Source organism: Condylura cristata, unplaced genomic scaffold, assembly GCF_000260355.1.
Source record: "Condylura cristata isolate star-nosed mole 26May11 unplaced genomic scaffold, ConCri1.0 scaffold00003, whole genome shotgun sequence".
Taxonomy (NCBI): Eukaryota; Metazoa; Chordata; class Mammalia; order Eulipotyphla; family Talpidae; genus Condylura; species Condylura cristata.
The window spans coordinates 8,382,758-8,395,311 of NW_004567104.1; the positions used below are offsets into that span (position 1 = coordinate 8,382,758).

The following is a 12,554-nucleotide window of genomic DNA, read 5'->3' on the forward strand; positions in this document are numbered from 1 at the left end:
GTCAAACAGTTCAGCATAATTTTGAAGTATATTATTAATTAACTAACCAAGATCTCATGGAGGAAAAAACTCAGAAAATGGGAAGGTCCACTGAGTACAAATAAAAAGTGGATCATGTCATTGTTTCCCAGTAGAAATATGGGAAACTGTCCTTGCAATTTTAGTGGCGAACTGGGGATTCAGATATTCAGTTCACTAGACAAAAAGTGTATATATACATACACACATATATGTATACACATATATATACATACACATACGTACATATACATATATGTATTTTAGAGTCAAAGCACTCTTGTATCACTTCCTGTAAGGACACCAAGTAAAGCAAATGTCAATCGACTTCTATATTTCTTGAAGAAATTTAACAGTTAAATTTGGAAATCCATAGGTACTGAAACAGAATATAAAGGTTAACATTTTTGTATAACACAACAACAAAGTAAGTTTAAGAACACAAACCATCTTGCTAAAATGTGAGATTTGTACAATCAAATCTAAGAGGAGTTACCTGGTAAAATACCAGACACTCCAGTCCAGATTTCAGAAAATCCTAAAATATAAATTCAGTTTATAGTTATTAACCAAGTTCTCTTACTATTTTATCAAATCTTTCATGTATCACTGTAGTGCCAATTATAAGAAGCCATCAACTATAAAATTTATCTAATTTCAAAGATGTCAAAAATCTGGGAAAAGGCATGAAATTTGTATATTTAAAAATAAAAAATCACTCCTGTGCTACAGAACCTGATAGCTTCCCAATCTTGCAAATTACTATTTAATACTTCAAAAGGATTTATCAATTAAAAGAAGAATTTTTCATCACACAAATGTATACACTGTAACTTGTTAAATATGTCTTCAATATTAAAAACACCTCTTATTCATCAACTCAAGAAACATTTTGATCTCTCTCAAGTCCTTAAACACTGAAAAGATTTGGTAGCTCTTATCTTACCATTTGAGCTCGGAGATACATTTGAGCTTGGCTTGCCGTGAGGGTAGGGGAGGTACTCCCTAGTAACATAGTCTGTTGGGTAATACTGCCGCTGGTAGAACTGGAAGCCTGGGAACGGCTTATTAACTGTGCAGGTGTAGGAGAAGTGGAGAGGTTGATCTAAGGAAGAAAACATATCAGATCATAGGCTTCCATTTCTTGCTTCCATGTCAGTGAATTTTACGAAGCTGCAGTTAGGCTATCAAAGGTATAAACTGTGGCTAAGAAACCTAAAAGAAAGGGCTTCATCTTCAATAGACCCTTCATTGACTTCTTTGGGCAATGATTTATTCATGTGCAAAAAACAGCATGGTTCTCATTAGTAAGTGGGACAATTTTAATATATCCACACTGTGTTTGAGTAAGATTTCAGTATCTAAATGACTTATACAGCCAATGATGGTATCAAAGTCAGTACGCACAACAATTATTAGTAAAGTTAAAATACATAAATACAAGTTTTAATATTTTCTTCCCATGTTCAATGATGCAAGCACCCTTCCTTGAAGACTTCTACTTGAAACAATGGAGAGCGACATGAGAGCTAAGCTTTAAGAAAGACATCTCGTAGCAACATGGCACAGAAAAAGTTAAAAAAAATTTCCAGTATCTTGAAAGTACAACTTCCACTATCTCCCCAAAACAAGATTAATGTATAATTAATATTCCACGTAATTTAAAGCATTCTAATAAACATTTTACACTGGTTTGTCATATTCTGTCACATTTTGAGAAGCTTATGAAATGAACAAAAATTCAAACACAACAACCCATTTACACAATGAAAACAGACATATAATGTAACATACAATTAGTGTAATTTTCTCCCTCCAAAGGAATAAGAAAATACAATTGCTACTTGTCAAAGAGATGGGGAAAAAATCTCACATACTGGTTATACAAGTAAATTATAAACACTAAAGTTTAAAATTGTTCTAAAATAATAAATTAGTACAGTCTACATTTAATATACCTAATAGTCTGCTAACTAGTAGTACCTGTGAACGCAAACTGGGTGGAGTGGTAGAAAACAGGGCAACGGGAGATGCATATACCCTTTTTGATCTTCTCATTTTCATACCATGACTATGTATTATACATTTTAGACATAAATCATATTTTTAATGAGTAATATACTCTGACTTCAAACCCTTTCTGTGAAACAAAGCCAAGAATAAATTAAGAAATAGTTAATTAGGTTTCTGATTTAAGCAACAAAGCAGATATACAGAGAATAGAAGATATATTATGAACCTATTTCAGGGGGGAGCTGGAAGCACAATTCTTATTTTGAGCCAACATTCTTAGAAGGGCTGTTTGCTCAGTTAAGTGAAAAGGGAGCAGGAAAAGTTCCACCCATACAAGCTCAGAAGCAGCTCCGCTCCCAATGGATAAAGGCTCCAATGAAACTCAAAACTCCAGAATTTTACTGTGAAGGGGTATGAAATCGTAATTTATACTACCTATAACTGTTCCCTTATCCATCTCCAAATATTATCATTTGCACATTTGCATTTCCAGGACTTGATTAAACTGAATTGTAGGAAACTGAGTTTAGGTCCACAAAGGAGACCCTGTCTATACTATTTTCTTGATAATTTCTTGAGTCCTACAACTCAGTCATTTATATTAGGAAAAAAAATTTATATCAGGCAAAAAAATAGTGGATAAACAAGAGTGAGCTATCCAAATCTCTCATCTCTGTCATACAAGTATGTAATTATAATAAAATATTTAAATCTATAATTTAACGCACAAAGTCAACAAGAATAATAGAATTATATGCAATCTGGCTTTTACTCACGCACATCACTGAAATCCCATTAGCAATCATCACCAATGGCCAATATTTGACAAATTCTGTGGATCTTTTTCACACCATGCCCTCTCCATCTTCTGTATGAGCTCTTTTCCTGGCCCACCCCCAAAAGTTCATGTTTTGTCCTCCACATTTTTCTTCCTGAATCCTTATGATTATACATATCTACTTCCATAGTTGCAAACAATTCAATGTTATTGATTCTCAATCTTAGACCACAAACACTTATTCTGAACTCTAAATCCAATTACTACCTACAGGGGGCTCACTGGTGGCAAAAGGGTTAAATCTCAGTGCTATCACCTCTATTGCCTGAGTTTAATCACTGGCTAACCCCTTCTGTCTCACCTGCTACTCCCCTTACCAATGTACTTCAGTATATCCACCTGTTCTGCTCCCTACTCTGCTCTGGTAAATCCTCTCACACCCCATACCACTGGCCTACACCACGGATCTTCTATGCAAAAATAGCAATAAAATAAAACCAACTACAACCTAAAGAATACATCTTTCTGAATGGCTCTTATCAATTCAAACTCAACAAGCTGAAACACCAAGCTCATTATTACTCCTTCTTAAATCAGTTTCTCCTCAAATGGACACTGGCATCTTCTAAAATCCCCCAAAACACATTATCTTGGAGTGATCCTGATCCTTATCCCTCCTTTACTAAACACACAAAATCACTCACATGTCTTGCTGCATCTATACCTTTATTCTCATTTTCATTTTGGATTTTAACCACTTAGTTTCAGAGTCCATGTCCATGGCACTTCCAACTATGTTATTTCAGCAATTGTAAATTGATTTCCCAAATTGCTTTCCTTCTCTTACTTGCCAGACAATCTTTCCCTTATTTTGCTAATATTAATTACCCATTTGAAAATTTTCTGGATAAAGTTTTAAACTTCCTTTGACGACCTTCTCACCTTCTCCCACTGCCCTATATACACTATTCATAGTCGCCACCAGAGACTATGCACAATGTCATGATCTCTTAGACTGGTAATATCCTTGTACCTCATGCTGGGTGGAGGGAGGTAAGGATTCTAGTAAAGACAGACCACACAAAGCACAACCAGAATGCTTTCCTTCCTCTTAAAAAAGAAAATTAGGCACTCCCTGGTGGCGCAGCAGGTTAAAGCACAGCACAAAGAAGCTTAAGCCACCTCCCCATGAGTTCGATCCCCGCTTGCCCTGGAGGAGATCCACATGGCGAGGCAGACCTCTCCTGACCCGCCCACTGCTCCCCTCAGCAGTGTACTTCATCGATCTGCCTGTTCTGTACCCAGCTCTGTCTCTGGTGAATCCTCTCACCCTCCACATCTCTGGCCTGTACCCCAGTTCTGTACGAATAAATAAATCTTAAAAAAAAAAAAAAGAAAATTAAATAGTAAATCATAACCGCCTGTTTTCCACTTTGTCAAATTGTGAAGTCAAAGTATAAAAGTCTATTTACTTTTAAGCTCGTTATAGTCCCAGTAGCATCTTAGGCAATGTCCACTAATTAGCACCCAATCCATGACGGCATATAGACTAGATATCCATCACTATACTGACTGAATGTAAAAAAAATACCTTTCTACCCTACAAGTGATAAGGATCTCCTCTATTTTCTGCTTTGCTCTGCTCATTTGAACCAGATACGCTTACCTGTTTTTATTATTTGGCCTGTTAATTCAATCCCAATACTCTTCTAATTCCTTCCCACTTTAAAGCTTTAACCAATCCTCTCACTTAAAATATCAAGCCTACACTCTACAGAGAATACTCTTGAGCTCTATTACTGGGAGATCTCTTCTCATTGGCACTACTTCCAGGCGATGCCAGATAAAACCAGGTCTGCCAAAAAAGCACTTAACTCCCAAATACTTCTTGGTGCCCCCAAAAGGAGGTTATACAGGGTCGCTGGTCCAGAGTATCCAAGAGCCAAAGCCCACTTGAGAGCCATTGCTGCCATCTGATCACAATCAATCAGGTATATCTACAAGAGACATAGTCCACAGACATTAAAAGGTGGATGTACACCTGTATTCAAGTGCATTTGAAAAACTCTTTGTGACCTACTGTTGAGTGAAAAAACGCAGAACATGTAAGGTAAAATTCTACTTATATCATTACAAATGTCTGTGTGTATGTATGTGTGTATATCATACAAGTGAAAAACATTGAGAAAAATGATTGAATTATATACACAAAACACATAAATTTTCTTTCCTCCATCCCACAATTGATAAGTTATAGGAACATGTAATTCAAACATATAAAAATATAAATTATAAAGAAATTTCAATTAATAACTTCTACCCATGAAGGATCTCATCAAGAGACATTCTTAATAATGAAATCAAACAAAATGCCTATTCTATTTATTATAAAAAATCATTGTCTCTTATTTCCTACAATACAAGCTATAAAAAACCAATAGCAAAGCAAACAACTTCACACTCTTAAGATGTTGATACCTTGTAGGTGTATATATTATGCTTTGTGAAATAAGTGTGCCAAGACAAAAACTGCAAGATTTCACTCATAGTAGCTGACAGAAAAAATAAACAGATGAGCTAAATAGAACAAAAATAAACTTTAAAAAAGTGATTTTCACTCCCTTGAAAGAAAAGCTGCAATGTAATGCTAAAACAATTAGAACACTGGAGACAAAAAATTTCTAGCAATGATTGAAATATAAGATAAAGTATTCCTACTGTGTTCAATACTGCCATTAGTATTTAGTGAGACGAAGCTATGTGCTAACAGAGAGATCTCAAGACACACTGTTACATGTGAGGCAAATGTAAAATATCTGAGTTCAAAATATGTAAAATTGAAAATAAAAGCCCTGTTAAGCACATATATCGACTCATTTCTTTTTGTTGTATGTCCATAATAGATCAAGTAAGAATCTGGAGGGCTATCCAACAAACTAAGGAGCCTGAAGAAGGAGGTCAAAAGGGGCTTTTCACTTTTTCTGTACTACTACAATAGTTTACATGAAAGCAGAAAAGCTGCTCATAAGCATATAAATATTCCAATTACAGCTTTATTCCAGACTAGTAGTATACTTGGAATAGTCTTCTAAACTCAATTACTTGAAATTATATTTTCTTAAATCCTGATGGTACAAGCACTGTGAAGCACTATGAAGCTGTCTGTAGCCACTGCAACAGGAGTTTAATCCCCAGCCAGGAGGTGACCCACATGGTACAGCAGACCTCTCCTGACCCCACCAGATGCTAACTTCAGCAGTGTGTTTCAGTACATCTGCCTGTTCTGGTCCCCATTCTGTCTCTGATGAATCCTCTCACCCCACCTCACTCCAGCCACCAATGCCCCCGCCCCTTGCACCTCTGGCCTGTGCTCCAGTTTTGTATGTATAAAATAAAGAAATCTTTTAAAAAAAAAAAAAGGATAATTAATTTTAAATTTTAAAGTAACTCCTAAAATAGGTAAGAGAATACGAACAATAAGAATTAACTTGTTATAAGCAAATAATTTTCACTGAGATAAATTCGTAAGAGTCATTTGAAATGTAATTGACCTGACTTAAGAGATTTTTAGATAATAATGATAAGGTTCTTGATCTAAAAACCAATCTCTAGGAACTCCCTGGAGGCACAAGGGGTAAAGACAGTACTATCAGGCTATTGCCAGCCACTGCAGCAGAAGTTCGATTCAAGCTGGCCAGAGAGGTGACCCAGATGACTCAGAAGACCTCTCCTGCCTTGCCTACTGCTCCCCTCAGCAGTGTATTTCAGTAGATCTGCCTGTTCTGCTGCCCATTATCCCTGGTGAATCCTCTTATCTTCTGCACCTCTGGCTTACATCCCAGTTCTTATATGACTCAATAAATATTTAGGAAAAAATAAAAATCAATCTCAATGACTCAATAAATGTAATCTTAGAACATTCAGCAGATTTTCCTTAAACAGTAAAACTGTTAGAAAAATTTAAATGTCCAACAAGAGGAAAATGGCTTTTGTTAAAGTAGAATACTATGTACCCAGGAAAACACTTTAAAACAATAAATGCAGAATATAATAGTGACAGCACAACTATTTGCCTCTCCCACCTATTAAAATAACAGTGCATACAATAACATAAAAGATTGAGGAAACTGGTGAATCTAAACTGTGGGACATTCTGTAAGTGACCTAAGTTTTTCAAATGTTATAAGACAGCGAGGGCAGATGGAGGGGCAAACATTTTTACATTAAAGGGAAACACAGGACATCCTATGGGCAATCAGTCAGTAATTAAAATCTGGATGGAGGGAAAAGGTTACACAAGGAATTTTGCAGAATACTGAGGGAATCCAAATATGGAACATATACTAGATTATGTTATTGTCTTGATGTTAAATTTCTCAGGTACAGAGGTTATATAGGATTATCTCCTTGGGAAATACATGCCTAAAGTGCCTATGAATTCTTTATTTTACTATTATCATTATCATTATCTTTATTATATTCTTAATTATTTTACATTGTTCTTAATTTTGTGCATTTTTTTCATCTCAGTTGTAATCATCATGGGCTTCCCACCACATACCTATGAATTCAATGTCATGATGTCTTAATTTTTTTTTAAAGACTTTTATTTATTTATGCATACAAGAGCTGTGGTATAAGCCAGTGGTGCAGAGGATAAGAGGATTCACCAGAGACAGAGTGGGGAGCAGAACAGGTAGATCTCCTGGAATATACTGCTGAGGGAAGCAGTGGGCAAAACAGAAGAGGTCTGCTATACCATGAGTAGCTCTCTGGCCAGGGATGGAACTTGTGACACAGTGGCTGGTGGTTGCTTGACAGCACTGAGACTTTAACCCCTGTACCACCAAGAGGCCCTTTTTAACTTATTTTTATCAAGAATTAGGAGTAGAATATGTAGGCAGATGGCTGGATGGCATGGTAGAGGTTGAGAAGCTGCTACTGCTGGGTTCCAATCGGCTGTAGGGGCAGCCATCAAGGAAAGGACCAGAGCCTAAGATGTCCACCTGTTCTAAACTGCTATCTAGCAAAAGCATCCAGATTTTCAGCAAAAACAGGTCTGGTAAAACAACTTTCATGGTTACACTACACAGAGTATCTCTACTTCCCATGATGAGGACCAAGATGGTCACAAGCTACAATGTGAAGATTCTAGATGGAGACCTAAACTACAGAGGCGTATTCTGCTTAATCCTTGCCAGAGACCCTGGTCATTTTTGTTGGAGACATGTCTAGGCCTTGGACAGTGATGGAATCTCTATAGAAATGGGATGTTTTATGTTTTTTTTATGTGAGCACACTGACACAATGAAAATTCTTAGAGAAAAGAAGTTTATAAAAGATTTTTAAGATTGTATCAAATCTGAAGAAAGTTGTCAAGGTTCCCCACAAAAAAAATAACTTCTGACTTTAGGACCTTATGTAGAAATGTTGCTGACACATAACCTGAGGATCCCAGTATTGGTGGTGCATACACAATGTGATGTAAGGGTTCCGGGGAAGCAGCACAATTACAGCAAAGGCATTTTTGTTGTATACAGTCACTTCTTTGGATATCCTGCCTCCAAGGAGTCAGAATATGAAGTCGCCTTGATTTACACACATCAATAAAGGAAAAAAACCTCAAGTTGTTGTCTAAGTACACAGTTCATAAAATGCAGTTTGCCCATAAAATATATTAGAAGCCATAGGCACAACACTCCATAATATAAACTGCAAAAACATCTTTGAGGATGTAACTCCAGAAGCAACAAAAATAAAGGAGAATATAAACAACTGGGACTACAACAAACTATAAAGCTTCTGTACAGCAAAAGAGAGAGCAATCAAACTGAAGAGACACCCTACTGAATGGGAGAAACTATTTGTAAACCATATAAATATGGGACTGATATCAAGATCCACAAAACAAAACCAAACAACCTCATCAAAAAATGGGCAGGTGAGCTAAAAAGACATTTCTCCAAAAAAGTATAAACTTCCAACAGGCATATGTAAATGTTCAGTATCACCTGTTCTCAGAGAAATGCAAATCAAAATAATAAGACACCATCTCACACCTATGAATATAGTCCATATTAAAAAAAAGAAGAAGAAGAAAAGAAACAACAAATGCTGGCAAAGATGTGATGAAAAACAAATGGAGAAACAACAAATGCTGGAAAGGATGTGGCCATAAAGGAACCCTCTTAAACTACTAGTGGGAATGTACACTGGTCCACCCACTATGGAAAGCTGTTTGGAGGTTCCTCAAAACACTAAGAATGGACTTACTATATGTTCCAACGATTCCTCTCATAGGAATCTACCAAAAGTACACAAAAATACTAATTCAAACCTAAATTCCCCCAAACAGATGAATGGATCAAGAAGATGTAGTAAATATACACAACAGAATACTACTCAGCTATCAAAAAGGATAAAATCATGCCATTGATGGCAACATGAACAGAGCTGGAAGGGACTGTTTTGTCTTTTTTTTAAAGATTTACTTATTCATGCCCACAAAACTGGGGTATACAGGCCAGAGGTACAAGAGCAGCGAGAGGATTCACCAAAGACAGATGCACTGAAACACACTGCTGAAGGAAGCAGCAGGTGGATCAGGAGAGCTTTGCCACACCATATGGGTCCGCTCCCTGGCTGGGGGTTGAACTCGTGTTGCGTGGCTTCTGATAGCCTCATAGGTGGAGCTTTAACCCACTGCGCTACTAAGGAGAGCCCAGAAGGAACTATTCTAAGCAAAGTGAGTTGGAAGAAAGAGGAATACTAGATAGCTTCATTTAAATGTGGAATCTAGAAAAACCAAACAAAAATTCAGGAAAAAAGGAAAAACTTGCAAGCTGACTATAGATCTGAAGCATACGGCAGCAGAGAGAATCAGTAGGGTTAAAATGAGAGAGAAGAGTACAAGGAACTATGATGATGTATCATGGGTAGTTATGATGGTGAGAAAATCACAGAAACTACAAATGTGGGGAGAAATTAAATAGTATGCAAAAATTAACAAAGGTGTAAGAAAAATAAAATGTATGATTTACACTTTACACCTGCCTTAGTTGTGGGAAAGATTGTTGTTTTCAATATCTACAAGGTAGGAAAATAAAAATGAAATTGCTATTGTGCATGTTAATACATGTATTAATTCAAAACTGTAAAACCCAAGTTACATATGAAGACTATTGTAAAGCCTTATGAGAAGAAGTTGATCCAAGACAGAGCTGACAGCAGTGAATGAGCAAGTGTTCTCAATGAAGCAACAATTACTCCTTCCCAAGCTGCCAGTCTCGGCAACAGGAGTCTCTATATCCCCTATGAAATGACCAACCCTCTGGCTCCCCAAGAACCCAGGGCTGCGGAGGGCAAGCTCATATCCCTAGAGCCTCTCCCAGTTAGGGCTGTAAAGTAGCACAACCAAATGTTAAAAACAATGCAGCCAAGTGAAGGAGTGTTTTTTTAACAGTCTATTTTTTAAAAAGGGTCTCCTAGAAATCCTAGTGCTGGTGAGGTGCAGAACACAGTCAAAAAAACAGATACTTAAGACCTTCATTATCAATGCCCCCTGAGCAGTAATAGTTGGTGGGGCAAGAGAATCAAGTGTTTGCCTTCATTTGATCTGCAGGCCATCTTCATTTTGAATAGTCAAATAAAGAAGCAGATCTCCACAGGATACCTAGAAGTACACTTTGCATAGGTTTCCTCAGCACATGTAAATTGAGATTTAGATACTTTTAAGTTTTCAGGAACTAAGTGCTGCATGAGCTGAGCTACAGCCTAAATGATACACATGGCCCACTGTAGAAGCTCCATTGGAGGCCATGGGCTAGGATACACCACTGGAATTTCATTTATTCTATTTCAAGGTCTGTGTTACTTTAAAAGGGCTTTTGTTCATTTCAACTGCCCCTAGATTTATCATGAATGGAAGACTATGAACCTTCACTATCTCACTGGAGAGTCATCACTTCTTCCTCTGTCAAATCCATTCCTTCTTGTCACACACACTTATCTCTGTAGCAGCCCTACCCCTTTGTACTTCCAGTAGGGCAACCTGTGTATGAAACAAAAGAACCAAGTTCTTTGGGAATTACATATTTTCCCAGGAAGTTTGAGGCCATCTTAAGAGCACTGGCTATAAAGTATACTAATGCACTATTTTTCTTTTTCTTTTTTTTTTTTAAGATTTATTTATTTGTGCATACAGAACTGGGGTACAGGCCAGAGGCTCAGGGGCGGTGAAAGGATTCACCAGAGACAGAGTGGGGAGCAGAACAGGCAGATCGATGAAGTACACTGCTGAGGGGAGCAGCAGGTGGGTCAGGAGAGGTCTGCCACGCCTTGTGGATCTCGTCCGGGCAGGTGGGAATCGAACTCATGCGGAAGTGGCTTTAGCTTCTCAGTGCTGTGTTTTAACCCACTGCGCCACCAGGGAGGGCCTGCACTATTTTTCTTAATTGGTGTTTTCAGATCAAATTGGCACTTAGGTGACCACTCCATCTTCAAGCCCACCTGGGCTCTGAGGACGTGCTGAGTTGCTAGAGACTCAAGAATCTGGTCTGGTGCTAGAAGCTGGTATTCTCTGGCAATAAACAGGAATGATTTCTAAACCCTAGCCAATGTTAGACAACAAAAAATAAATATGGGCACCAACTTTGTGAAGGACTGGAATGTGTGGTATTAGTTTCATGCTCTATTAAAAATGTTTCCAGGCTATCCATATAAGTCAGTCTACAGTGTTTTAATTAGAAGCTAAACCTAAACAAACTCTGTTCTCTCTGAGACACAGAATATAGTTTGCTGCATTCCCAAAATTCAAACATAAACCCAATCCTCCCCCACAGAATAATCACCCTGGCAATATGGAAGTAGAATGTTTCTATTTGGTATGGTCTGGTAATTCATTTTTGGAGTACAAGAGTGCTCAAAATCCTTTTCCATGTAAATTAATGATAATATCACTTCCAGACCCAAAAAAATAACCTACCAAATCACATCAAATGCTAATGGTAGAAACCTGTACAACAGCTAAGAAGATGGTGATGAGAATTGGGTTTTCAAAAAGATTCTTGTGTTTGACAGCTCCAGGCACGGGGCAGTCATGTGGTGGTGGATAAACAGAATTGTCATGTCTGGAATTAAAAAGGGCTCAATTAGGGCTTGTTTCCTCATTATCGTTGCAATGAATAAAGGTTTTTCTTAAGTTTATTGAGATTAGTAACCCCACAAATAATTGCAAACCACATCTATATTATTTTTAAATGCATTTAAAAAAATATGTACTTATGCATACAGAACTAGGGTATGGGGTACATGGGGATGAGAAGATTCACCAGATAAAGAGTGGGGAGCAGAACAGGCCATTTGACTCAAGTGCACTACTGAGGGGAGCAGTGGGTGTGGTCAGGAGAGGTCTGCCACACCATGTGGGTCACCTCCCTAGCTGGGGATCAAACTCGTGCTGCAGTGATTGCTGATAGCTTCATAGTGCTGTGCTTTAATTTGTTGCACCACCAGGGAGGACACTTAAATGCTTTTTTTAAAAAAAATTTTTGTGCTGGCCCTCTCTGGTGGCGCAGTGGGTTAAAGCACAGCACTAAGAAGCCAAAGCCACTTCCACATGAGTTCAATTCCCACCTGCCCCCGGAGGTGACCACATGGCATGGCAGGCCTCTCCTGACCCGTCCGCTGCTCCCCTCAGCAGTGTACTTCATCGATCTGCCTGTTCTTCTCCCCACTCTGTCTCTGG

The 12,554-nt window shown here is 37.8% G+C and overlaps 1 protein-coding gene across 3 annotated transcripts in view; it reads right to left on the reverse strand.

The window, feature by feature from the left end:
* The window catches only part of PHC3 (polyhomeotic homolog 3 (Drosophila)), a 74,808-nt gene that overhangs the window by 41,539 nt on the left and 20,715 nt on the right, over positions 1-12,554 (reverse strand). For 2 of the 3 annotated variants that reach the window (XM_004674952.1, XM_004674951.1), the window contains exon 5: positions 965-1,123. The exons of the other annotated variant lie outside the window; for it this stretch is intronic. In XM_004674952.1, coding sequence (XP_004675009.1) covers positions 965-1,123 — 159 coding nt within the window. The remainder of the gene's footprint in view (positions 1-964; positions 1,124-12,554) is intronic. 3 annotated transcript variants of the gene reach the window in all.